The sequence below is a fragment of the Engystomops pustulosus genome, chromosome 3 (genome assembly GCF_040894005.1).
Source record: "Engystomops pustulosus chromosome 3, aEngPut4.maternal, whole genome shotgun sequence".
Classification (NCBI taxonomy): domain Eukaryota; kingdom Metazoa; phylum Chordata; class Amphibia; order Anura; family Leptodactylidae; genus Engystomops; species Engystomops pustulosus.
In genome coordinates, this window is record NC_092413.1 from 84,578,513 (window position 1) to 84,603,526 (window position 25,014).

At 39.7% G+C, this 25,014-nt stretch overlaps 1 protein-coding gene across 1 annotated transcript in view; it reads right to left on the reverse strand.

Annotated features, from left to right (window-relative positions):
• Positions 1–219: 219 nt before the first annotated feature.
• Positions 220–25,014, reverse strand: part of LOC140121567 (scavenger receptor cysteine-rich domain-containing protein DMBT1-like) — a 66,346-nt gene continuing 41,551 nt past the window's right edge. Inside the window, exons 14-28 of the mRNA XM_072141293.1 lie at positions 24,509–24,720; positions 23,278–23,595; positions 22,640–22,672; positions 17,134–17,175; positions 16,903–17,059; positions 15,555–15,766; positions 13,873–14,187; positions 9,761–9,790; positions 8,029–8,182; positions 6,798–7,018; positions 6,370–6,508; positions 5,750–5,970; positions 3,792–3,967; positions 1,586–1,974; positions 220–622 (exon numbers count right to left, since the gene is read on the reverse strand). Coding sequence (XP_071997394.1) covers positions 361–622; positions 1,586–1,974; positions 3,792–3,967; positions 5,750–5,970; positions 6,370–6,508; positions 6,798–7,018; positions 8,029–8,182; positions 9,761–9,790; positions 13,873–14,187; positions 15,555–15,766; positions 16,903–17,059; positions 17,134–17,175; positions 22,640–22,672; positions 23,278–23,595; positions 24,509–24,720 — 2,881 coding nt within the window. The 3' untranslated portion in view covers positions 220–360. The remainder of the gene's footprint in view (positions 623–1,585; positions 1,975–3,791; positions 3,968–5,749; positions 5,971–6,369; positions 6,509–6,797; positions 7,019–8,028; positions 8,183–9,760; positions 9,791–13,872; positions 14,188–15,554; positions 15,767–16,902; positions 17,060–17,133; positions 17,176–22,639; positions 22,673–23,277; positions 23,596–24,508; positions 24,721–25,014) is intronic.

Here is a 25,014-nt window from a genome sequence, read left to right on the forward strand (position 1 = left end):
GCTTGAACAAGTGACTCTGATTGGCCAGGAGGGACATGTGACCCTGCTGTATAAGAGGCACAGACATGCCCATAGTGGGCATGACTTTTGGGTCCACTCATCACTAATGTCGACCCATTAATAAATTATTTCATAATTTGGCCTATGGTTAGGACGTGTGTTTTCTTTTTGTTTTGTTTTTTTTAAATATAATTTTGGTTGCAGTAAAAGATAAAGTAATTATCACAGCAAACCATTTATTTATTTACTTTTTTTTTGAAAGTCACATTTAATGATAACATTTTTCTAGATTCTCTACAATACATTCTTAAATACTAAATTGCTAAGAATAAGTAGATGATTACATGAATGAGTTGCTAATTATTTTTTTGTCTTGCTCTCCTCAAGTATAAATGGTCCTACTGTAAGATCAATTTCATTAAATGGAGCAGCTAAAGCCCTTTTACGTCTGTTTACACATCCCTGATAACAGCGGTTGTAGCTATTTTTGGGGCACACAGTCACTTTACACTGGATGTACACTTGAGAAAACTTTGGGATAAAACCAAAAGCACGGAATCCAAAACGAGCCTGGGTTGAAAACACTGATGGGTATGTGACATAAGTTGAGTCTTTAATACATCTGTAAAAAGAAGGAACATTTTCTTAGTTATGCACTGAATACAATATATCTTAATATACCTGTCTGAACACAGAGGAATGCTATTGGTTTTCTTGAAGTCCTAGGCTAACACCCTAATATGTTTCTCTTTCCTCAAATCTTTGCCTGTAGATACAATAGTGAAGCTGTATAAACAAGGGAAGAGGAATTATACTCAAACCTTAAGGAAACCTTTTCCTTTGTCTTGAACACACAGCCTGCAGATTGTATTGCATTTTCATGGTGATATGTTTTCTTAAAACTTTATTCATAGTTTGTTTTTATGCTTAAACTACGAGTTTTTATATGCAATCAATAAGTAACTTTGACTTTTATCACACAAAAATAGGTATTGGTGAGGATGATCAATAATCCACACAAATAATGCTTTTATATTTTCTGGATGTCTTAGTCCCTCAAGGTGATTGAAGTGTATTTTGCCAACTCCAATTAAATTCAATATTTCATTAGTTCCTACTTAAAGGCCATCTACCATCAGGATCAAGTACTGTAAATCAAGCACACTGACATATTAGTGTGTGGCCTTTCTGGTAGGATCTGCTCTTTTTTAGCTTCTAATGCCCTTGTTTATGCAAAAAAAAAAGGCTTTCACAATTATGCAAAGAGTGTGAGGGGCTCCAGGTTTCATAGATGTTAATGGAGCCTGGAGCCCCTCAGGTATATTTGCATACATTTTAAAGCCTTTTTATCCATAAAAACAAGGGCAAAAGAAGCTTTATGAAGAACAGATCCTCACAGAGGATGCACACATCCTTCATCCTTGTGGTAGATTTTTATTAAAGGGAGCCTGTCCATCAGGGATCAAATTAGCACTAAAGACAGGTTGCAGAAGCCCATTACATACATTTTCTCCAATCGTTCAGTTGGAAAGGATTGCACTACTACATGCTATATATTAAACAATAGCAAAGAAAATAACTTTACCCATTGCGTATTAAGTCATAAGTCCGTGTCACAAAATCGTATGGATCCGGCGAGGCCACACATGTATCCACAAAGAGAGTGAGGTTGCTGTCATGTGTATTTAGTGAGGCCTGAAGATACAAGTTTTGATTCAGTTGCACATAGAAAGGGTAATTATAGACCGGATAGTTGAAGCTTGGTGAGCTGTAGAAGTTTAGTGTTGTAGAATATAGACCGTATTGTGTCAAATCTTGCCTTGAGGCACCATTTTCATGATACATGATCTCCATCATGGTATTTTGGAACATTTGACATTTGAGGTTCACATGGAGTCTTCGATTACGGACAATAATGTCATCTGAATGGTAGCCCACTAGTGTGTTAGAATAGCGAATGGTATCATTTCCTCCCTATCAAAAGAAAAGGAATATTAACTATTACACATCTGGCTAAACAGGGTACATAATATTATACTTGGAATGGTTTATGCAAGTTTCTAGTTTTCTAAATGAACAATAAAATGTTTAACAGTTTACTACAATAATCAAAACTGCTAAAAACCATCTTTTGACAGTTGATGTTATATACTTAAAGCTCACTGACTATAGAAGTATTCATACACATGCTAGTTTCCTAATGATGCACTCATGAGAACACAAAAATTAGCATACAAAAAAGTGCAGTATGTAATATTTTTTATTGTGTGATTTTCTCAGGACCCATAGCTAGCTAGATTTACAGCTGTTAAAGGATTTTTAAAAAATGTATTTCAGGTTTATGTTACAAAAAGTGGAAAAGGGGCCTTTTTTCTAATGCATAGTACTTTTTTTTACATTTTAAATTATCTTAAAATGACTATTATAAATTCCTAATTGTGTAATGCTCTTTATGATATATTATATGTATAGTTTCAGGTATGATGGCAGTGTTTCATAATGTGGGTAGGGAAATACGCACTATGCCCGACTATGCCCGTTCTGGTGCAGAGTCAGACCGCACACCATATTTACAGTGACTTGACAGAATTGTGTAGCATGCTCTATGTTAAATGTGCACCAAAGAAAAGTTGGACTAGGGTGCCCCATATTAATGAAGACTGTGCACTAGTTTTGATGAATCTGGTGCACTATGCACACTCCACAGGCAAACTACACATAGTACAGTTTGCACTACTTTTGATAAATGTGGCCCAATGGGGCAGATTTACTTACCCAGTCCATTCGCGATCCAGCGGCGCGTTCTCTGTGCTGGATTCGGGTACGGCCGGGATTTATTAAGGTAGTTCCACCGACGTCCGCGCTGCTGCGCTGAAGTTCCCCGAAACGCACTGGAATACACCGAGCCAGGCTGAGTGAAGGTAAGTGCAAGCTCCGCAACACATTTTTTTAAAAAATTGCGGCGGTTTTTCCAAATCCGTCGGGTTTTCGTTCGGCCACGCCCCCCGATTTCCGTCGCGTGCATGCCAGCGCCGATGCGCCACAATTCGATCGCGTGCGCCAAAATCCCGAGGCAATTCAGGGGAAATTGGCGCAAATCGGAAATATTCGGGTAACACGTCGGGAAAACGCGAATCGGGCCCTTAGTAAATGACCCCCAAAATACTTCATTAGGCTGCAAAGCTAGTTTCTTTCGATTATATGGGACTGCCATCAGACCTTACATTTTTTAACAGCATTTTGTGAAATACTTTACAGACATGTCAATGCTCTAGGCAACGATAGACTGGTGGTTTTACAGCAGTTGGTACATATAGATTACGAAAGGAGATGAGTGAATCATTCAAGATTCGAGGTTGCTGAAGTTTTGCAGAAATCTTCAGTGGATGCGATCTGAACCAAATTTCCTACGATTTTTCTGGAAATGGATGTGTAACTTCTCTAAAACACTGTTTAATTTTCTAAAAAGGTTCTATCTCGTTTTGGTCATTTACACATTTTTCTTTAGGTTTGGGACTAGCGTTAAGTTGAGTGTTACGGTTATAATCCTAATATTAACCTTAGCCCTAACTTTAACATTGATCCTAACACTAGCCATAACCATAATGACAACATTTGAACAAACTCAGATAGTGCTAGAATGGTTCATTAGAAGTGAATCATAACAAATGTTGATTCAGTTAAGAGCAATAAACGGCAGATTTGTACCAAATCTACTAATAGATGAATAGATGTGCTCATATCTTATTACTAACTTTGTAAATTGTTGATTGCAACATTTTCAGACTTACCTGTCTAAGTGTGCCACATTGATCATATGGTACATCAAATATTAACAAGTTTCCAAAGTTTTGTGGTCGGCATTGAGGATCATTTAGAAAAATGTCATTAGATGAATATCCTAAAGACTGTAAATATCCAATTCTTAGTCGTACCTCCATGTAGCTGGATGAGCATACCAGTGTAACTATTAAGAGGAAAGTTACAAATATAAACAAGTTTAGAATCCCAAATATACAAATAGATAGAAGTACCTCTCTATGGTACATAAACAGCTGTACATACCCTCCATTCTCAAACATTCTACTTGTAATAACAATTGAATTTTTCTAAGATGAAGAAACATATTACTGTCTATGTCTGTGACATTTAGAGCAATACATTGGCTTTATATAAGACAGTTTATATAGGATTGCGTGGAAATGCTCTGCTCCTTCCTAATGATTAAAATTTTTCCCCCAAAAAGTCAGTCATTTTAATTGATATTTTTTCACAGGCAGGCAAATTTATCCCCACAAATACATTTTCCAACATGGAAAAAGCCAAACTTTGCCTACTGGCTTGCACCAAGCATGGCTTTCAGGTAGCCAAGTGATATTATTTAGGTTAAATAGCTAAACCAGTAGATCTATTCCAAAAGGAAAAGCACTGATCCTCCCAACTGTGGAAAGCACTGTGTATTTTAGCTCTTCCTCACCATGGCCTGGCTAGTATACTCAGTTATATTGCTCTTTTAGCTCTTATAACTCAGTGATGGTCATTGTAAAATTCCAGAGTGTTGGCTAGAGGGATTTGTCTGACCATAGTCAGAAGATTTATGGTCGGATCCAGGGACAACCAAAATTAATAGAGACAGCACTGATAGAGACAGGTTGGAATTATATCTGCAAAATGCTGTATTTTTGTCAATAACAGTGAATTAGAGAATGTGTTATTTTGCTATCCTCAGTATATTTAAGAATCTTGTCTTTGTGGGAACACCCCTTTAAAGGAAATCTACCATCAAAATCATGCTTGATAAACAAGGGACATTTACTCATAAATAGTAGCACAGTGTCTGTGATAATCTTTTTGTATGTGTTATCCATGGTCTCCTTCCTTCTAAAATTAACTTTTAAAACTATGCTAATGTTTGTGTTGTAACACTGTCTAACCCACCACTGCATCCTTAGCACTTGTGCAGTGATCAAGAAGTGCTCACTTTACAAGTGCCGAAGTATGGGTGAGGGTAAAACAGTGTTATAGCTTGTTAAACAACCAGTATCACAGAGGGGCTAGAGTAGCACCTCAGACTCATTTACATAATGTTAAAAGTTGATTTTACACTTTTCTTGTGCAGAACCATACTACATTATTATAGTGCTGCGGAAAGCTCACATTGGAAACTATGGTGTGGGGTTTAGGCACTAGAACTGCATATGCCAAATTTATGGGATCACAAATTGAATTATTCCATAGCGAGTTAAGCTAAATAATTGTTCGATAGTCTTAGATGTACCTGTTTATGCTGAGGTAATGGTAATGTAATGTGGGTAAGGAATGGTATATAACTTCAGCTCTGCTTCTTCTATGTACACAAAGATTTATTTACAATATTGTTTATGGTAATAATGTTAATAAAAATGTTACAGTATTTTTTTGTTGGGGGGTTTCCTTTCTGAGACTTTTTCCCCTTCCCCTCACCTCCTTCCCATTTATCCCCTTTTTGTTTTGTTTTACTTTGCCTACATATTGTTACTGCTGACATTTTGCTTGTGCTTTGTTGGTGCAATGTTTGCACCTCTGGTTCTTACATTTGTTCTGTTTTTCTGTGTTTTGTTCTGTTTAATAAAACATGACGAGATGTGATAGTTAATAATAAAGAGAGAAAATGTTTGTGTTACTTCTAGTATTGTGTAGGCACTGGCCATAAATGGTTTCTATCCCAGTGATTATATTATATTAACTGTGTATTGCACAGCATATTTACCATTTTGAGAGTTTTGAGAAATAGCATAATAACTAGCCCGGAATCCACGGATAAGGTTATTGTTGCTCCCTCTGCTGCTGTAGACCACACTCAAGCCATTTAAAGAAGAGGTAAAATTCTGCCTTGATGTTCCACAAAGTTTTGCCAGTAATGGGGAACCATGGGGCGTTCCATCATATATGGACACAGAGCCAGATAAACAATTCAATGAGTTCTCAAGGCTGTTGTGAAAGATAAGAAAACAGAAAACTTATATCACTTGCAATTTCTAGTATGGACATTGAGAAGTATGACTCTAGTTAAAATCATGCCCTGCACAGGCCCAGTTATTTAAAATTATAGTTATATTCTATTACAGTTAAAAGGATAAATAAATTACAAATATATTTTGTAATTTTTTTTCATTTCTTCATTAGTATTTACTTTATAGGATTTTTTTGTCTTTAATGTTTCTACCCGAAAATTATAGGTTGTACTTGATGAAAATATGTCTTCTGTTCTTATGTACTTATTTACTAAGATATCATGACATATATAAAAGCCCAATTTGAATATTTACCATATATGAAATTGTCAAATCATTTCAAATACATAACAATTATTACAAAATTAGTACTTACGCAAAATCATCAAAATAGATCTGTATAATGCTATTTGGGGCTTGAATATGCCAAACACATTCTGCAGGGTTACGCGAGTGTGGATAAGCAGGACTTTCAATAACACCAAAAGGACTTCTCAGGATCCCACCACAGTTAACTGCATGGAGAACATATTAGTTTTTAAATCAGATTTTCCATTAAATAGAAACAACAACTTTAGAAAACCTTTCGAAATGTGACAACCATATGTTGTTTGTATGCTGAACCAAGAGATTGTGAACTGTCTGGAATAAAGATGTATAACTGTGTGTTTGAATAGGGATATGGCAACAGAAAATTTCTCTACGGTATTCTATATTTGACATTTCACCATTAGTTTGACTGTAAATGAATGCCAGTGATCAAGAACAGGTTTATAATTCTTTTGCATCAAGGGCACACAGTACCTGGAGAACTGGTATTTCTCACTACTGACGAGTAAACAGCCCTGAATCCAGTACTTTGTACACTTCCATCAGTTTGGAAAACAACACCCATCACGTTTGAGGTAGAAGTAAATCTTGTATAGTTGGCAGCAGCGCATATTTTCCCTAACAGTGGAGAACTGTGTGGGGGGCCATCATATATCGTCACAGAGTCCCAAGTGCAGGAGTTACTTGTTTCCAGGCTGTTGTGTAAGGAATAGAGACACACAATTAATATGAATTCTATTTGTGAGAAAATTAGGAGGCTAGAAAGTTGTAAAAAACACAATTTGATAGAAGTATTGTATATATTGAATATATACTGCATAAAGAAAACCGTGGGATACAAAATCCACTTCTACATTCATTTCCATAATGACACCTACATAAAAAATATAACATATTAATGCAAATATGATGTTGCCGTATTTTTATTTATTTATGCTGTTGCTTTTCGAAAACTTTAAAAAAAAAATTTTTTCATTGATAGTTAATAATGACATAAGAATTCAATTGCAGACATGTTTGTTGTTTAAGAATTGCCTTAGCTCCAAAAAAATCATAACCATAGTCAAAAATGTGACCAATCAGTCTACCCACTGGGGGTGTATGCTGATTGATACACGATAGACTGGGTCATACCAGGACTGTGGGTTCTGAATTGCAGCATAATTCTATGTAACAGGCTGAACTGAGGTCCAGAGTATGGCAAGTCCAATCCATCCATGATAAATGCTTCCCCCCCCCACATACAGTGGGACAGATTTACTTACCCGGTCCATTCGCGATCCAGCGGTGGGTTCTCCGTCGAGGAGTTGGGTCTTCCGGCGATTCACTATGGTAGTGCGCCTGATGTCCACCAGGTGTCACTGCTGCGCTAAAGTCCGTCGGAGTTCACTGGAGTTCACCGTCCGTTGCTGGGTGCAGGTAAGCGCGTGTCACGTGACACTTTTTTTTTTTAAATTCCGAGTTTTTTCCGAATCTGTTGGGCCACGCCCCCCAATTTCCGTCGCGTGCATGCCGGCGCCGATGCGCCACAATCCGATCGCGTGCGCCAAAAACCCGGGCCAATTCGGCGCAAATCAGTAATTTTCTGGAAACGCGACGAAAAAAAAACGATTCGGGCCGTTATTAAATGACCCCCAGTGTATCAAATTAAATTGAAAGGTTCTTTGCAACTAGAATATATTCACTTTATCATATGAACACTTACTCAAAATATAAGAAAGACAGATCCACAATATGTCCAGGGGCAACTCTAATCTCCCATACACAGTAGGCATTGTTAGGATATAGTCCAGGAAACAATGGGCTTGTAAGTACCCCTGAAGCAGCATTTAAAATTCCTCCACATGTATAATTAGGTGCTACAATACAAAATACAAAGCATATGTATGACCTGATGCATTTAAATACAAATACAAGAAATAGCTAAATTGATGTCACCCAGGGTGAGACAGAGACAGAGTGCTTTGTAAGTTAGGCAGGAGGTAAAGTAATATAGAAGTATAGAGTGTGATTTATTTTTTTCCACAAGCTAGTTTGGTGTGAATTTGTGGGGTGGGGGGAGGGGGGTTGGGTTTGGGATATCTGCTTCCACGCTTCTACTGCTTTTTTGCAACCTCTAGATTTTGCATGTTGCACTGTTTGAAACAATCCACAAACTTTACCCTACACATTAAAGTCTATTTTTTGATAAAAACAAATTATTAATGAATACATTTTTGGGCCAAATATTTTTACATTTATAACTTAGTCGTTAGTGTCTCAAACATGAAACTTTTTATAGTGCAGGGAATGTGACATTTACCACGCACCTTTATATGGCATAACTAAGACACAAAACAACACACTGGCTCACAGAAGCTAAAAAAAAGATAAAGCCCCCCATGGATAAATATCTTTAGCTTTATCTTGCTAAATCTAGTTCAGCCTAGTATTTTGTAGTGTTATAAATTCCATCCATACTTCAAATTAAATATGAGGATTAATACACATACAGCTAGCCTTATCCACCTTATATTGGATATTTTGAAGAGGCCTAGGTGGCATTCATTATTACTAATTATTTTTGGCGCCCGATTCTAGTGGTGTTCTGCATTGTGACATTATATTGTGGCGCAAGACCGTAATATATAGAGTGTGAGAAATCTCAAACCACATTAATGAAGGGTTTCAGAAGTTGGTTTGACTTGCTTTTTATTGGTACTATTAATGTGCCAAATATTGCAGCAAAAGAGGTCGGGAAACTAGAAGTGTCGGATTCAAAAGCAGCGCTCAAATTGAGCAACAAAAAAAGCTGCATGAGTGTCAAAAAAAGAAGATTTTTGTGGCTCCAACACTCTGTTGGAACAGGGACAGATGACAAAAGCTTGGGATTGACACACAAAAAACAGGCACAAAACCATTACCATACACACTCACAATGCTATTATAATATCATGGTAAGATTATATATATATATATATATATATATATATATATATATATATATATATATATATATATCTTAAAACAGGGTAAAACAGGGAAGCATATTTGCAAACACAGAGCTTGTTTTTACATTCATGTACACTACATTACAATACATTACATACATGGAATGAATAATTCCTAACTTATTGTTATTATACGGTTCATTTAGTAACAGGGCCAGTACATTTCAATAAAACTCATTTCAAGAAGTTGCATATTAAGCAAATCCAACAATTGTCAATCTCTTATGACATTAACGCTTCTTTTCCCAAAATGAAAACACAAAGGTGTTCAAGCTATTGTTACTAAATCCAATGTGCGAGAATGTCCATGGAAAGCAGGTACTTATAAAAAAAATGGGTCTTTTAAAGGGGCTCTGGCTAGGATGTTATTAATAATATATAGTAGGTAAGCATAAATGTACTTGATTCAGTACTACTTTTGTATAAATTCATATATTTTCATCTTACCTGTGGTTGGCATAGCGGTAGTGGCAGCGCCTGAAAATCAAAACACATTCATTATTTGTATAAAAGTTCCTTTATGTTAAAAATCTTATGAAAGGTCTGCCCCACTGTCCTAACAAACCTTTTATTTTTCATGCATTAAAATGTCTAAAAACTTTATATTGTGCTGTCTTTCAATTTCTTTTGTGAAAAAGGTATGTCTTCACAGTGTGGCACTCCCACAATGATTAGGGCTGGATCATAGGGGGGGCACACAGGGCGTGCTCCCCGGGACCCCCACCACTTTGCCCTTAAAGGAGCCCCGCCAAATGTGGGCGAATCGCCCAAAAGTATATTTGGCTCCCGGCTCCCTGGGGAGCTGTATATAGTGATTGCTGGGGGAGCTGTATATAGTGGTTGCTGTGGAGGCTGTACATAGTGATTACATGGGAGCTGTATATAGTCACTGCTGAGTGGGCTGTATATAGTGATTGTTGGGGGGCTGTATATAGTGATTACTGAGGGGGCTGTATATAGTGATTACTGAGGGGGCTGTATATAGTGATTGCTTGGGGCTGTGTATAGTGATTGTTGGGTGCTGTATATCGTGATTGCTTGGGGCTGTGTAAAGTGATTGTTGGGTGCTGTATATCGTGATTGCTTGGGGCTGTGTATAGTGATTGTTGGGTGCTGTATATCGTGATTGCTTGGGGCTGTATATAGTGATTGTTGGGTGCTGTATATCGTGATTTCATGGAGCTGTGTATAGTGATTGTTGGGTGCTGTATATCGTGATTGCTTGGGGCTGTGTATAGTGATTGTTGGGTGCTGTATATTGTGATTGCTTGGGGCTGTGTATAGTGATTGTTGTGTGCTGTATATTGTGATTGCTTGGGGCTGTGTATAGTGATTGCTGGGGGCAATATATGGTGATAGTCGGGGGAGCTGTATACAGTGATAGCAGGGGAGCTGTATACAGTGACTGCTGGGGAGCTGTATACAGTGCTTGCTGGGGTAGATGTATATAGTGATTATTGGGAGCTGTATATAGTTGTTGCTGGGGGAGTTGTATATAGTAGTTAATGGGGGAGCTCTATATAGTGATTGCTAGGGGGGTGTATATAGTGAATACTGGGAGATGTATATAGTGATTCCTGGGGATGCTGTATATAGTTATTGCTGGGGAACAGTATATAGTGATTGCGGTTCCCTGTCTAGACTGTATTCAATGGACCCCCACCAGATTTTGCGACCAGAGGCCCCCACCAACCTTAATCCGACGCTGAGACAAACCCATCTGGTAATACCCAGTGGTCAACGTATTCATAATTTTTCAATGCAAATAGCAGAAGTATGAGACAACCTGGAGTTATAAGAAATGTTATTCCAATTTTTATGGGGAAACTACACTCACCGGCCACTTTATTAGGTACACCATGCTAGTAACGGGTTGGACCCCCTTTTGCCTTCAGAACTGCCTCAATTCTTCGTGGCATAGATTCAACAAGGTGCGGGAAGCATTCCTCAGAGATTTTGGTCCATATTGACATGATGGCATTACACAGTTGCCGCAGATTTGTCGGCTGCACATCCATGATGCGAATCTCCCGTTCCACCACATCCCAAAGATGCTCTATTGGATTGAGATCTGGTGACTGTGAAGGCCATTTGAGTACAGTGACCTCATTGTCATGTTCAAGAAACCAGTCTGAGATGATTACAGCTTTATGACATGGCGCATTATCCTGCTGAAAGTAGCCATCAGATGTTGGGTACATTGTGGTCATAAAGGGATGGACATGGTCAGCAACAATACTCAGGTAGGCTGTGGCGTTGCAACGATGCTCAATTGGTACCAAGGGGCCCAAAGAGTGCCAAGAAAATATTCCCCACACCATGACACCACCACCACCAGCCTGAACCGTTGATACAAGGCAGGATGGATCCATGCTTTCATGTTGTTGACGCCAAATTCTGACCCTACCATTCAAATGTCGCAGCAGAAATCGAGACTCATCAGACCAGGCAACGTTTTTCCAATGTTCTACTGTCCAATTTCGATGATCTTGTGCAAATTGTAGCCTCAGTTTCCTGTTCTTAGCTGAAAGGAGTGGCACCCGGTGTGGTCTTCTGCTGCTGTAGCCCATCTGCCTCAAAGTTCGACGTACTGTGCGTTCAGAGATGTTCTTCTGCCTACCTTGGTTGTAACGGGTGGCAATTTGAGTCACTGTTGCCTTTCTATCAGCTCGAACCAGTCTGCCCATTCTCCTCTGACCTCTGGCATCAACAAGGCATTTCCGCCCACAGAACTGCCGCTCACTGGATGTTTTTTCTTTTTCGGACCATTCTCTGTAAACCCTAGAGATGGTTGTGCGTGAAAATCCCAGTAGATCAGCAGTTTCTGAAATACTCAGACCAGCCCTTCTGGCACCAACAACCATGCCACGTTCAAAGGCACTCAAATCACCTTTCTTCCCCATACTGATGCTCAGTTTGAACTGCAGGAGATTGTCTTGACCATGTCTACATGCCTAAATGCACTGAGTTGCCGCCATGTGATTGGCTGATTAGAAATTAAGTGTTAACGAGCAGTTGGACAGGTGTACCTAATAAAGTGGCCGGTGAATGTATGGGGGACATTTATCATGATAATTTTTTTGTTTTTTGTGCAATTTTATGGCACAGTTTTACCTCTAGTTTGTGACTTTATATGTTTAATTTTTTGTATATTATTTATTATATTTTGATAGATCGGGCATTTTTGGACACTGTGATAGCTAATTATTTTTACTGTTTATTTATTTTTATATCAGTTCTAGGGAAAGGGGGGTGATTTGAATTTTTAGGTTTTTTTATTATATTTTTTTTTTAACTTTTTTTTATTTTTACTATTTTTCAGACTCCCTAAGGTATTTTAACCCTAGGTTTACCATTTCTAGCATTTATCGAGCCATATGATATATCTGAAATACAACAAGCTCCTAAGACAGTCTAAAAAAACTACTGTCCCAGTTAGGACGTTCACCTACGAGAAAGCGATAGCCCATACCTCAAAGAATAAGCAAAATAAAACCCTGGTCATAAGCCCTGGAATAAGCAAAATAAAACCCTGGTCATCTGGACATGGACCTAACTGAAGTACAACCTAAGGCCGCACCCACCTAAGGGGGACATATATGTACGTAGCAGATCGATGCTTTCACTTACAGCCTCCTTCAGGTGAGGTAGAAGGACCCTTACAAAAGACTTCATTATGTGTGATGCTAAGTCGGTGAATCGAAAATCACCAAAGTCTTTTGCTCTTTTGGTTTTTAGTAGGGGACGTACAGTATACATGAGACTTTCCAGATGTTTGGTACAGTTTTGTAATGCAGGCTGAATTAAACAGATCAGCAAAAGGATTGTATAACTCTTTGGAGTAGGTTTTAAGTAGCCAGGGGTAGATGCCATCGGCCCACTAGCTTTGTTAGGGTTCATGGCCACTAATACACCTTCCACTTTATCAGCAGACACTTTCACCACACTTTTTGTTGGTTTGTTGGTGGTTTTGTGGTTTGTTGCTTGCGCCGGGGAGTGCCCATCCGAGAGTCCATTAAAGAACTCATTCATACCATCTTCCTTTTGTTCCTATTCTGAGTTGTGTGTTAGTTTGTCACCCATGTCTGTGATCTTCCTCAGACCCGCCAAGATGTCCAGTGTATGGTTCTTACCCAGCTTTGCCTCTAGGCTTTTCCCATAGGTCTTATTACAATCTTGGATTTTTGTTCTTAGTAAAGATTGGATAGTTTTAATGGCTGCTCTATCTTTTTTTCTTGAAAGCAGACTTTTTCTTATTTAGCAGACATTTAAGTTATTTGGTAACCCTATAGAACCATTATAGAAAATCCTCTCCTTTTACTTACTAACAAAACTAACTGGTACTCAACCAACATGCACAGATAACAAGCATACACTGAAAGGTAGCTCACATTTATATGTGGCATAGATAAGAGGAGATTTTGTAAATGTATTACTTCTTGGTTGTATGTATGTTAACAATTTTGAATAACTTATTAAAACAAAAAAACCTGTCTCAATAAGCCTGAGTAATGATAAATCTCCTTTGATATTTCTTAATTAAATCTCTGGAAACTTACCGGAACAGATGACTCCAGCATCCTCTCCATGATTGCAATTATGGTTGCCCCAGCCTCGGTGACCACACTGCCACAGGTACTGTTCATTTCCAATACAGTTTACATCATCTAGCCAAATGTTGCCAGATCCTTGTCCAAAATATGCTCCATGTGGAGCAGAAATGGCATATCCACAATTCATCTGCCTGCATACAACATTTGCATCATTTCCGTCCCAATTATCATCACATACTGTTCCCCATGCATTGTTGTAGTAGATCTCTACTCGTCCAGCACATGTCTGGTTTCCATTCACAAGACGTATAGGGTAATTCTCTAAGAAAAATAAAATTATAGATGAAACACCCATTAGAGAAATATTGTACATTTGATTAAGACAAATCCACTGAAGGCCTAATATGATAACAGAAATCGTAAGTAACTATCATGCCCACGAAGACTAGTTTCTTATGTGTACTCAGGATAACGAGAAATACATTCTCTAATTCACTGTTATTAACAAAAATACAGCATATAACAGATATAAGTCCAACCTGTCTCTGTCAGTCCTTGTGTACACAATTTCAGTTGCCCCTAGACACGACTCTGTAACTTTTGACTTAGGGTTGGGTGGCTGCCATCCTGGATTCCTGTGTGATGGCTGTAGAACTGAGCTTCTGTCACTCTCTGTCTCTGTGCCTGTAGCCACGCCCCCCCTGCAGCATTGTGTTCACACTGACACTCACCACATCGTGAGGAAAGAGAAGCTGCAAACTCCATGCATATAAGTGATCCCGGGAAGGGGGAGGCAGGCTCATATCTGTGAGAACAGAGATGTACCAGAGCTGAACGTGTAAAAGTCTGTCAGCCTGTGTCTGTCTGTGTAATAGGCATCACATGCATCTCATCATCTCTCATCTGTCTTATCTCTCTTTTTTTGGGTCAGTGTGTTAGTACAGTGTCAGAAGCCAGATGAAAGTGTATATACACCTGTACCCCGATAATGTAACCACATGCATTTCACAGAACCAAGTTGGATCATAAGGTGTCTGCCTAGAGAGTCCCTGCCAACACACTGGAATTTTACACTAGCCATCACTGAGTGATATGAGCTAAAACAACAATAAAACTGAATTAAATTGTAAAGTAAGGGGTTAAAATGATCTTTATTGTGTAAACATCCCTAGGGGATTGAGATTTGAGAATTTTCTTTCGTGGGAAAACCCCTTTAAAGAGAACCTGTCCCACATTTGCACATTTACTGCCAGTCATGGGTTCCTATAGTGCTCTATTAACTGACTGACACCCTTCTTTTAGCTAAAACTTGTTTCGCTTACATCCATAAAAATCATCTTTTATCTTATTTGTCTTGTTTTTTAAAAACAGGTTTTCTGTGGCGTGCCTTTGTGACTTTTTGTGAGACTTTTCAAAATGTTACAAATAATATATTCAACTCAAATAAAATTCAACAAAATAATAAATTAGACACATCAGAATAAAAGTCACATACACTGCTAAAACCCACTAGAAAAATGAAATTCAGAAATTGATACATCTGCTGTAGGTAATGATATTGATTCATTAATTTTTTTTTAAAAGTTGAAGGTCAAAGTGAGCCCGGTATGGAGGGGCCAAAGCTTGATATTATCTATTAAATGTTTATAGTTTTGGTAGTCCTATTTGTTAAACATTCTATATGTTACCTGTAGTATTTCTAGGAATGGAGTTGAAATAGGCCCGAAAGCCTGACCTCTGAACTGAAGAGTCACTTCTGAATTCAATGCCAAGAGTATTGGAAGTTGAAGAATAAGAAACATTTGGAAAGTTACAAATAGTGGCCAGTTCAGAAGAGTTTCCAGGAAGCCCATCATATATCTTTACCCAATCATAAAGACAGCCTGATGTATACTCTAGTCTGAAAATAGGGAAATAAAATGAACACAACAAACAGACATCAAAGTCCAGTTTATCTCTGTGATACATGTGGCACATTCACAGCAAACACTTCAAAATATTGGCTACGTATCCAATTACATTAAATGAACTAAATCCACTTCAAAAATTATTTATCCTAATCAACAAAAGAAGCTTGGAACCTTACAATAGGCCACAATCTTAACAGGATGAATCGGAAAAATTATCAGCAAAATATTAGCAGCGTCATCAGCAGCTCATGCACTGGGGTATGATGTAGTACTCACCCCTCTGGCACTGGATACATCAGGAAGCTGCATATAATATACTACAGCGTATAATACTATACCAGGCCATGAAAGTCAGGAAAGTTTTCAAGCTTTAGCAAGTTCAAGTGCATTCCTGCCACATGTTGGAACAGTAAGCCCTCCTGGCCATCTATGCCCACTCGGCCTAATAATGGCCTAATAATAAAGATGGCATGAAGGTGGAATGCAATCATTAGCAGACAGCTATTAATTGAAATTATTTCAGGGGTTGTACACTAGAACATACAAGCCCTGATAAATATCCCCAAGAGTTTATCTTGTCACATTTTATCTTAAAGTGGTTTTTGACTTGTCACCAGGGACCTAGTTTTCACTTAACACAGACTGTAGAAACCCATGACACCTGCAGTACAAATATGCCTTTCTGCCTTTTCTAAGCATGTGCATTACGTTACAAAGCGTTTGGCTTTGGTTTGGATGCATTTCAAAAAACAACATGTGACTTGTCTGTGCTGCAGACTGCTTAGCTCTTGGCCCCCACCTTTGTGCTCTTGTACAGCTCCTTCCTTTCCCACTGATATCAGCTCTCCAGGCTGTGTACTCTGGAAAGGAGCATGAGGGTGGAGCTATACAGGAGCACAAAGTTGGGGCCAAGAGCTGAGGAGGTCCCTAGTGACAGGTTCCCTTTCAGTTCAGCTGATAGGTAGCACCGATGTCTACTAGTAGTAATTGTCTACTTTTCTATTCTTTTGTCATATTTCCTGTAGGGTTCTAGCTATTCATCAATCACCTTTGGTAAAAATCTTGAAATCAATTAACTTTGAAAAAGAAACTATGAATTATAATAAACAAAGTAAAATAAACATACTCAAAATATGTGAATGAGAGCTCCACGAGGTAACCCAGAGAAGTCTGAATTTCCCATCTGCAAAGAGCATTAGCAGGATACAAATTGGGATAGAAAGGGCTGGTAATGACCCCAGAGAACTGAGTAATGCGACCGCCACAACTAGTGAAGTTTTGAACTGGAATAAAAATAAAAATAGTTAATGTTCCATGATTTGATTCCAAATAAAAAACTATAAAGAATAATACATACCTGGTGTCCAGTTGCCAGCTGTGCCTCCTAGAGTTATGTTATCTATGACAGATAGGTTTAGATTAAATACAGATATTGATGAACATATTTTCAAATAAAAAACAAATTATGTTTTGTTATGATAAAGGAGATATCATATATACCATGCCTGTTACAAAATGGTTTAAAAAAATGAATCAGAGCATAAAGACAAAGAAAAATGATAGAAGGTGTTATGGCTTAATTACTTTTTGGATGCCATATATGGCAGTTTGAAGAGAGGGGTGTAACGCTATTAAATGGCATCAATTGTTGTAGTTTTGCCTACATGTTCACAGCAGAGCGCATATGTGACTGGCAGTCATCAAGCTGCAACATAAGTTATCACTAGAGATGGGCAAATCGATTCTAATGTGGTGGAATTCGATACGAATTTCACTAAAAATTCTATTCGTCACAAAGCTGAAGTTTACGCTGATTCACGGGAACAAAGTTTTTTTCCCTCTTTTTTTCAGCTAAATGGGCACGAGCACAATGTGTTACATGGGGCAGAGTACTCTGGGAAGGAGAAAGGAACACCCCTGATGACATCTGCAGACCTGTAAGCCAATCAGTGACCAGCAGGCTTATGTGATGTCACACAGGCTCACAGCCCTTTGCAATCCCAGCATTTTACACTTGATGTGCTGTCTGTAGCATCTAGCTGCTGCTACTGTACTGTGCAGTAGTGATTCCTGCTCCAATCCCTGGATGTTCTAAAAGGGGGATCTGTATTCCCCAAATAGAAGTTCTATTTAGTGACAAAATTGAATAGGAAGAAATCTGTTTCACATTCATGCATCTGCGGTAGCGATTTGTGGACCAATCCCTGGTTATTCTTTAAGCTGATCTGTATACCCCAAATGGCAGTTCTATGTAGTGACAAATTCCCATACCTTTTTGTGGCTATAGTTTAGAGCCAGATTTACGTGTCAAATCCACATAGTTTATAAACCACTATGTCAGACAGAAAGCTGGCAGGTGGAGCAGGCAGAGGTCGCAGCACAGTAAGGCAGCATGACAACAGCAGTTGTTGAGCCAGGCAATTGAGAAGAGACAACTGTATGCGTCCAGCCATCCTAAGGTGCAGAAGCTGACAGTGCTCTTGTCCAAGTTGTTGGTACTGCAGTCCCTCCCTTTCCAAGTCGTGGACTCTGCACCCTTCAGAGAACTAATGGTTTGTGCCGAACTGAGGTGGAGAGTTCCAAGCCGAAATTTTTTTCCAAAAGGGCAGTGCCAGTCCTTCACCAATATGTACAACAGAAGGTGGGCCAGTGCTTGAGCTTATCAATTTCTTCCAAGGTACATGGCAACTGTAACTATGGTCAGGGCCAGTACATGTCCTTTACAGCCCACTAGGTGAATGTGCTTCCTGCCCAGCCACACCAACAACTTCCACAAGAGACGGCGCTTTCTCCTTCATGTTATCAAACTGCTGCTCCCGCGCCAGTGTCCACCTCCTATTCCTCCTTCTCCACCATCACCTCAGCCTCCACAAGTGCTGCTCCATCATACCACATGTGCAGGGCACAGCGGTGTCACACAGTTCTACACTTGGTTTGCCTGGGCAAACGAAATCACACAGGGGAGGAACTGCTCCATGTCATGCAACAAGAAATCATTGTGTGACTTTTTCCGCGACAACTAAAGATCGGAACAATGGTGACAGACAATGGGAGAAACATGGTGTCTGTGCTGCACCAAGGAAGGATGGTCCATGCGCCCTGCATGGCACATGTGCTCAATCTGGTTGTCAACAAGTTCCTGAAGTCTTCCACCTATCTGCAAGACATTCTAAAAATGGCCAGGACTCTGTGCACGCACTTCAGCCATTCTTACAAAGCCAAGCACACCCTCCTCAAGTTGAAGCATCAGAACGGCCTAGCCCAACATAGTCTGATGTTTCCACCCACTGGAATTCCAGCCTACATATGTTACACCGCCTGTATGAACAGAGAAAAGCCATTAATGATTTTTTGATGATGCAAGCGGCCCAGAGTACTCCCCTGTGTAACTTTGATGTCAGCCACTGGCAGCTCATGCGTGACACCTGCCGTTTGCTCAGGCCCTTTGAAGAGGCCACGATATTTGTCAGTTGCCAGAACTGCGGGATGAATAACGTCATTCCACTGCTTCATGTCCTGGAACTCATGCTGGAAAATCTGTCTGGTCAAGGCACTGGAGAAATGGAGACTACATCTTATGGCCACATGAGTCTGGTGGGGGCTGAACTGGAGGAGGACGAGGACATTGGAGCACAAGCAGAGTCTGGTGCGATTTGTGGTTTTTCTACTCAGGTGACAGGAGAGGAGGAGCAAGAGCATCGGGAAGAGGTAGAAGACGAGGCAGATGACCCAGAAGCAACGTGGCAGTGTACAGTGGAAATAGAGGCCGGAGTCCCTCAGAGTCACTGGCGCAGATGGCCCGCAGCATGCTGTTTTGCCTAACTAGTGACAGCCGAGTAGTCAACATCCACCATAAGGATGACTTTTGGCCCTCTACCCTCTGGACCCTCGCTACCAGTCAAAAATGGGTGACTTTGTTCCAGCTGCTGAGAGGGAGGAACAACTGGCATACTATAGAGAAATTCTGTGCACACAGTTGGCCGCTGCCTATGTGTGCCACTGTCCATCCTCTGTCAGGTCTGACTGGACGGATTCCTGGCAGTCATCGCTCACGTACTACTGCCACGGCTACTGTGGGAAGCTGTGGGGTGGAAGGGGGTAGCAGTAGCAGTTCCATCAGCAGCAGCTTAAGTCTAGATTCCTTATTGAGCAACTTCCTTCACCCGCCTAGTGAGGAGGGTAGCCGCCACCAGCAGCAGTAGCAGGACATGGAGCAGATCCTGCACCAGCAGGTGGTGGCCTACTTGGACAGCACTTTACCACTTCAGGTAGAGGATCCCATGGACTACTGGGCAGCCAAACTTGAAGCGTGGCCGCAACTTGCGGAGTTTGCAGTAGAGAACCTGCCTGCCTGGCCAGTAGTGTGGCATCAGAACGGGTGTTCAGTGTGGCGGGGGCCATGGTTACCCCAAGGAGAACTCGCTTGTCCACCCGTAATGTGGAGAGAATGACCTTTGTCAAGATGAATCAGGCTTGGATCGGCCAGGATTTCAACTCACCAATGCATCAGATTAGATCAGCCATGACGCCTCCTCCAAACGTTGAGAAATGAGTCTGGGTTCTAACTACCTGCCTCAGCCACTTTTTTGATGCTGCCACCCGCCGGATGCCACACATCTGCTGCCAGTTGCTACATCTCCCTCCTACCATCTTTACCAGGGACTGGAATTGTCTGCCACCTCCACACTATATCATTGTGCCACTCTGTGGGCTCCTGCTGCTGCCACCTTCACTCTATATCATTGTGCCACTCTGCGGGCTCCTACTGCTGCTGATGCCACCTTCACACTATATTATTGTGCCACTCTGCCTTTCCCTGCTGCTGCTGCCGCCGCCACCTCCATGCTTTGTCATTGTGCCACTCTCCAGCCTACTCATGCTGCTGCCAACTGACCGCTGTCTCCCTGGAACACCTTGTGATTTCCATAATGCTGTTTTCACTCTCCATCGCTCTATGATGTTGCCACTTTGTTTAGTTTCCCCCTTCGTTTCATCTATCAGAAGGAATGAAAAGCTTCATTATTGATAGCCAAAAGCAGGAGTGGATACAGACTGCAGAGGACATGCAAATATCCCATTTACTGGTTATCTCTGTTTTGGACCCACTCCTGTTTGTTTTTGGCTTTAGCAATACTGATGATGGATTATTGACCTTTTGAAAGCGGACACTGACGGATGAAATGAAAGCAAAATGATCAGTGACGTCAATGCAGAATTACTGCTGACATCCTCTGCACTCTTTTGGGGGGTTTCTACATGTATCCATGTTTAACAGAACAGGTTCTGTCATAATATATGGAATCATCTGATGTCAGTGTAAAAAGAGTGCACTCTTTGATGTTACAATGGGATCTTACCCTCAGCTCCGTCCTTTCGAGCTGGCACTGACTTTACCTTGTCAGGCTGTGTTACCGCTTCACTTATTTGGGGAAGTTGGCCTATGTAAGTGCACATGGAAGTGAAGACTGAAGCGATTCTAAGAGCGACGCCTGTCATGTGCGTGTCGTATTAAAACACAGCATTGTTTGAAGCCCAAACCACGCTACCTATGCATATTTAAGCATGGCACAACGTTCTACAACACCCTACAGGCTCTCTGTAGCCAAGAAATACCTGTTTTTTAACGTGATTTGTCATGATTTGATTTGGGTCGAATCAAATTTTTTTCAAAAAATTCGCTCATCTCTAGTTTTCACCCTTGATGGTGGGTTCCCTATTTGTCCTCATCAGTAGCCCAAGGAACAGCACAAAATGTTTTTATATTGGAACGTAATTGTAAGCTGTAAATCATTAGTGTAATACAGTAGCAGATTAGTGTATGGGAATTTTGACAATCCCATGAATTCTGCAGCAGAAACTTCGATTTATGATCTGGAGCAATGAAATGACATGTCAATTATTTCTGCAGATCCTGCTTAATGCAAAGGATAAACTAGCCCCACATCAGCAGCAGAAATCCAGCTTGAAACATATCAGAACAGGATGATTTCATATCACAAATGTGGTAACACATATAAAGGTCCCCCCGTTATTCTTTTATATATACAATGCCCCATAATTTACATATGCACTTTGTCCCCCCTTCATGAATTTACATATACATAGGGACCACCCCCTAAACCCTATAAAGAATTTCCATACATTTAGTCACTATTTTGTAAAATAAACAACTGAATCCTGCTTGTCTCATGCAGTTGGCATGATGACCCCATCACGTTGCCTATGTGTCAGCCTATGCCTTGCACCTTTATTAGGTCCCCTGCTGTCCTGCAAAGAAGACGGCAATGCAATCACAGGGTGCAGGGAGGAGAGGGAGCCTGCTCCCTGACCAGGTACGTACATTCTGCGGTCACAGCATTGACTGCGATATCTAAGGGGTAAAACAGGCTGGATCAGAACTCATTGTGCTCCGGACTCTTAGAGCAGGGTCATATGACAGCCAGGTCGCTGCTCTTCAAGTGCTAAAAAAAAAACGGCAGCCCTAGCCCAAGTCTCCTTCGTGACTGATTGTAGAAACCCATATGGGTGGTCACTTAGTGGTTAAATTGTCCTATACAATGTTGATTTCACTTGTAGAGTGAATTGATAGTTTAAGGGATTGTAGCTAAGGTATAGTGCAGGATTTATCATGGCATGTATGCCAGAATACCAGCCCACCAGCCATGATTAAGATACAATTCCCATTACAACTATGTAATGTAGGCCACTTTGATATGGAGGTGGCAGTGCCTGGCTCCATATAACTGCCCAATAGTTTTTGACATAGTCCAGTTGAGCGTGTGTGAAATTGATAATATAAAAGGTAATCACAAATGTATTTGATTCAGTTCCACTTAGTGTCAATAAATTAATTTGGGTCTTACTTGTTGTGGCAGGCCTGGGTGTAGAGAGAGAACCTGAAAATCAAAATATGATCTTAGTATCAAAGTGCATTTATGTTAAAAATGCTCAGCTCTCCCAAAATGTTTGTTTTGGGAAATACTAGTCCTCATACATTTACATTTGCAATTTACAGAATACTTTGTCTACTTTCTGTTGTTCCTGTTTTATCCATTCATCACAGTGATAAATTTAGCGCAGCAAAAATGTTGTCGTACCTTGCGACACATTTATAAATTCCACCCACTGTCTCGAAATTGCCTTCCTTCCAATAGCAGAAAATATTTATTTCAATGTCTGCTACTAGAGGATGTGGCTGTTGGACAGAATGTGATGTGGATATAGCATCAAAGCGGCTGCAGTTCCTGTAGAAGCAATGAAGTCCAGCTGGGGAGGCCTGAAAGATTCTTAGCAGGTGCAGCCGTTATACCTGTGTGGGTCCATAAACAGGTAACCCTACCTACATGTCAAGTACTATGGAATTTCATTCTTGTTTTAAGCAATAAGATGACTATGCATTTCATATATGTAATAGAAGTGATTACTTCGATTTATTTATTTCACTTATTTCATTTATTTCTGACAATATTTCATCAGTCCAAAGATATCTCTTGAAACTTACCAGAACAGATGACTCCAGCATCCTCTCCATGATTGCAATTGTGGGTGCCCCAGCCCCGGTGACCACACTGCCACAAGTACTGTTCATTTCCAAAACAGTTTACATCATCTAGCCAAATGTTTCCGTAACCTTGTCCAAAATATGCTCCATGTGGAGCAGAAACGGCATATCCACAATTCATCTGCCTGCATACAACATTTGCATCATTTGTGTCCCAATTATCATCACATACTGTTCCCCATGCATTGTTGTAGTAGATCTCTACTCGTCCAGCACATAGCTGGTTTCCATTTCCAACAAGTCGCATAGGGTAATTCTCTAAGAAAAAAAAAAGTCATAGATAAAAGGCAAACCACTGAAGGCCTGGTATGATAACAAAAATCATAAGTAATTACCATACTTTGATGGCAAATAAAATATTTCTGGGACATCAGTTATGACAAATATACCAAAATGATTCTATTAAAAAATATGACCTCACAGAATAAAAAGATTATGGCTTTTAAAGTTTATCGGCACAAAAAACATATTTCTAAGATGTGTTTTGCGCAAATAATAATACATAATCTCCACACATATGTGCTAAAAGGTAAAGGACAACAAAGAGAAAGGCCCTAAATTTAAACTGTAATGACATTTGTGGAATTATAGTTAATTTTGAAAATGTTACTCTCCCTCAAATGCATTGACAAAAGTTATAGGTTTCTGTCCTATTAAAATTAAACTTGTCCTATTAAAACAAAGGGGCAATGAATCATCAGGGAACTTTAATGTGTTGGCTTTTGGCTGTTCTGCTTTATTCCTCTTGTTATGAAACTAGCACATGGTTGTTGTTAGATTTGTCTAATTCATTTAGGATTGGTGAAACTCACAACACTGAACAAGAGGGTGAGGATTTTCCCGATTTACCAATTTTGGATGTGCCTTGTTTTTTAAAACCAAGTTTTGTGTGGTGTGCTCTTTGTGCAACTTTTCAAAATGTTACAATTAATAAATTTGATAGAGTTCCAAAAATTCCATAAAACAAAAATAAATCAGAAACATCAGAATAAAAGTCACATAAACTAAATGAAATTTAAAGATTAATACATCTGCCGCATAGTCCGTAAATAATTATATTAATAGAATTTTTTAAAAAAGTTGAAAGTCAAAGTGAACCCGATAGTTGGGCTAAAGTTGATTTTATATATTATCGTGTATAGATTAGCCTGAGAAACATTCTAAATGTTACCTGTAGTATTTCTAGGAACCGAGTTGAAATAGGCCCGAAAGCCTGACCTCTGCACTGAAGAGTCACTTCTGAATTCAATGCCAAGAGTATTGGAAGTTGAATAATAAGAAACATTTGGAAAGTTACAAATTGTGGCCAGTTCAGAAGAGTTTCCAGGAAGCCCATCATATATCTTTACCCAATCATAAAGACAGTCTGATGTATACTCTAGTCTGAAAATAAGGAAATAAAATGAACACAACAAACAGACATGAAAGTCCTGTTTATCTCTGTGATACATGCAAACACTCACAGCAAACACTTCAAAATAGTGACTGCATATCCAATTACAGTAATTTTTGAAGCTGAACTAGAGCTATATCCACTTCAAAAATTATTCATCATAATCAACAAAAAAGCTAGGAGGTTCAATGGAACCTTACAATAAGATACAATCTTCATTGGATGAATCTGAAAACATATTTTCAGCAAGCTCAGCAGAAGCTCATGCGCTGGCTTATGATGAA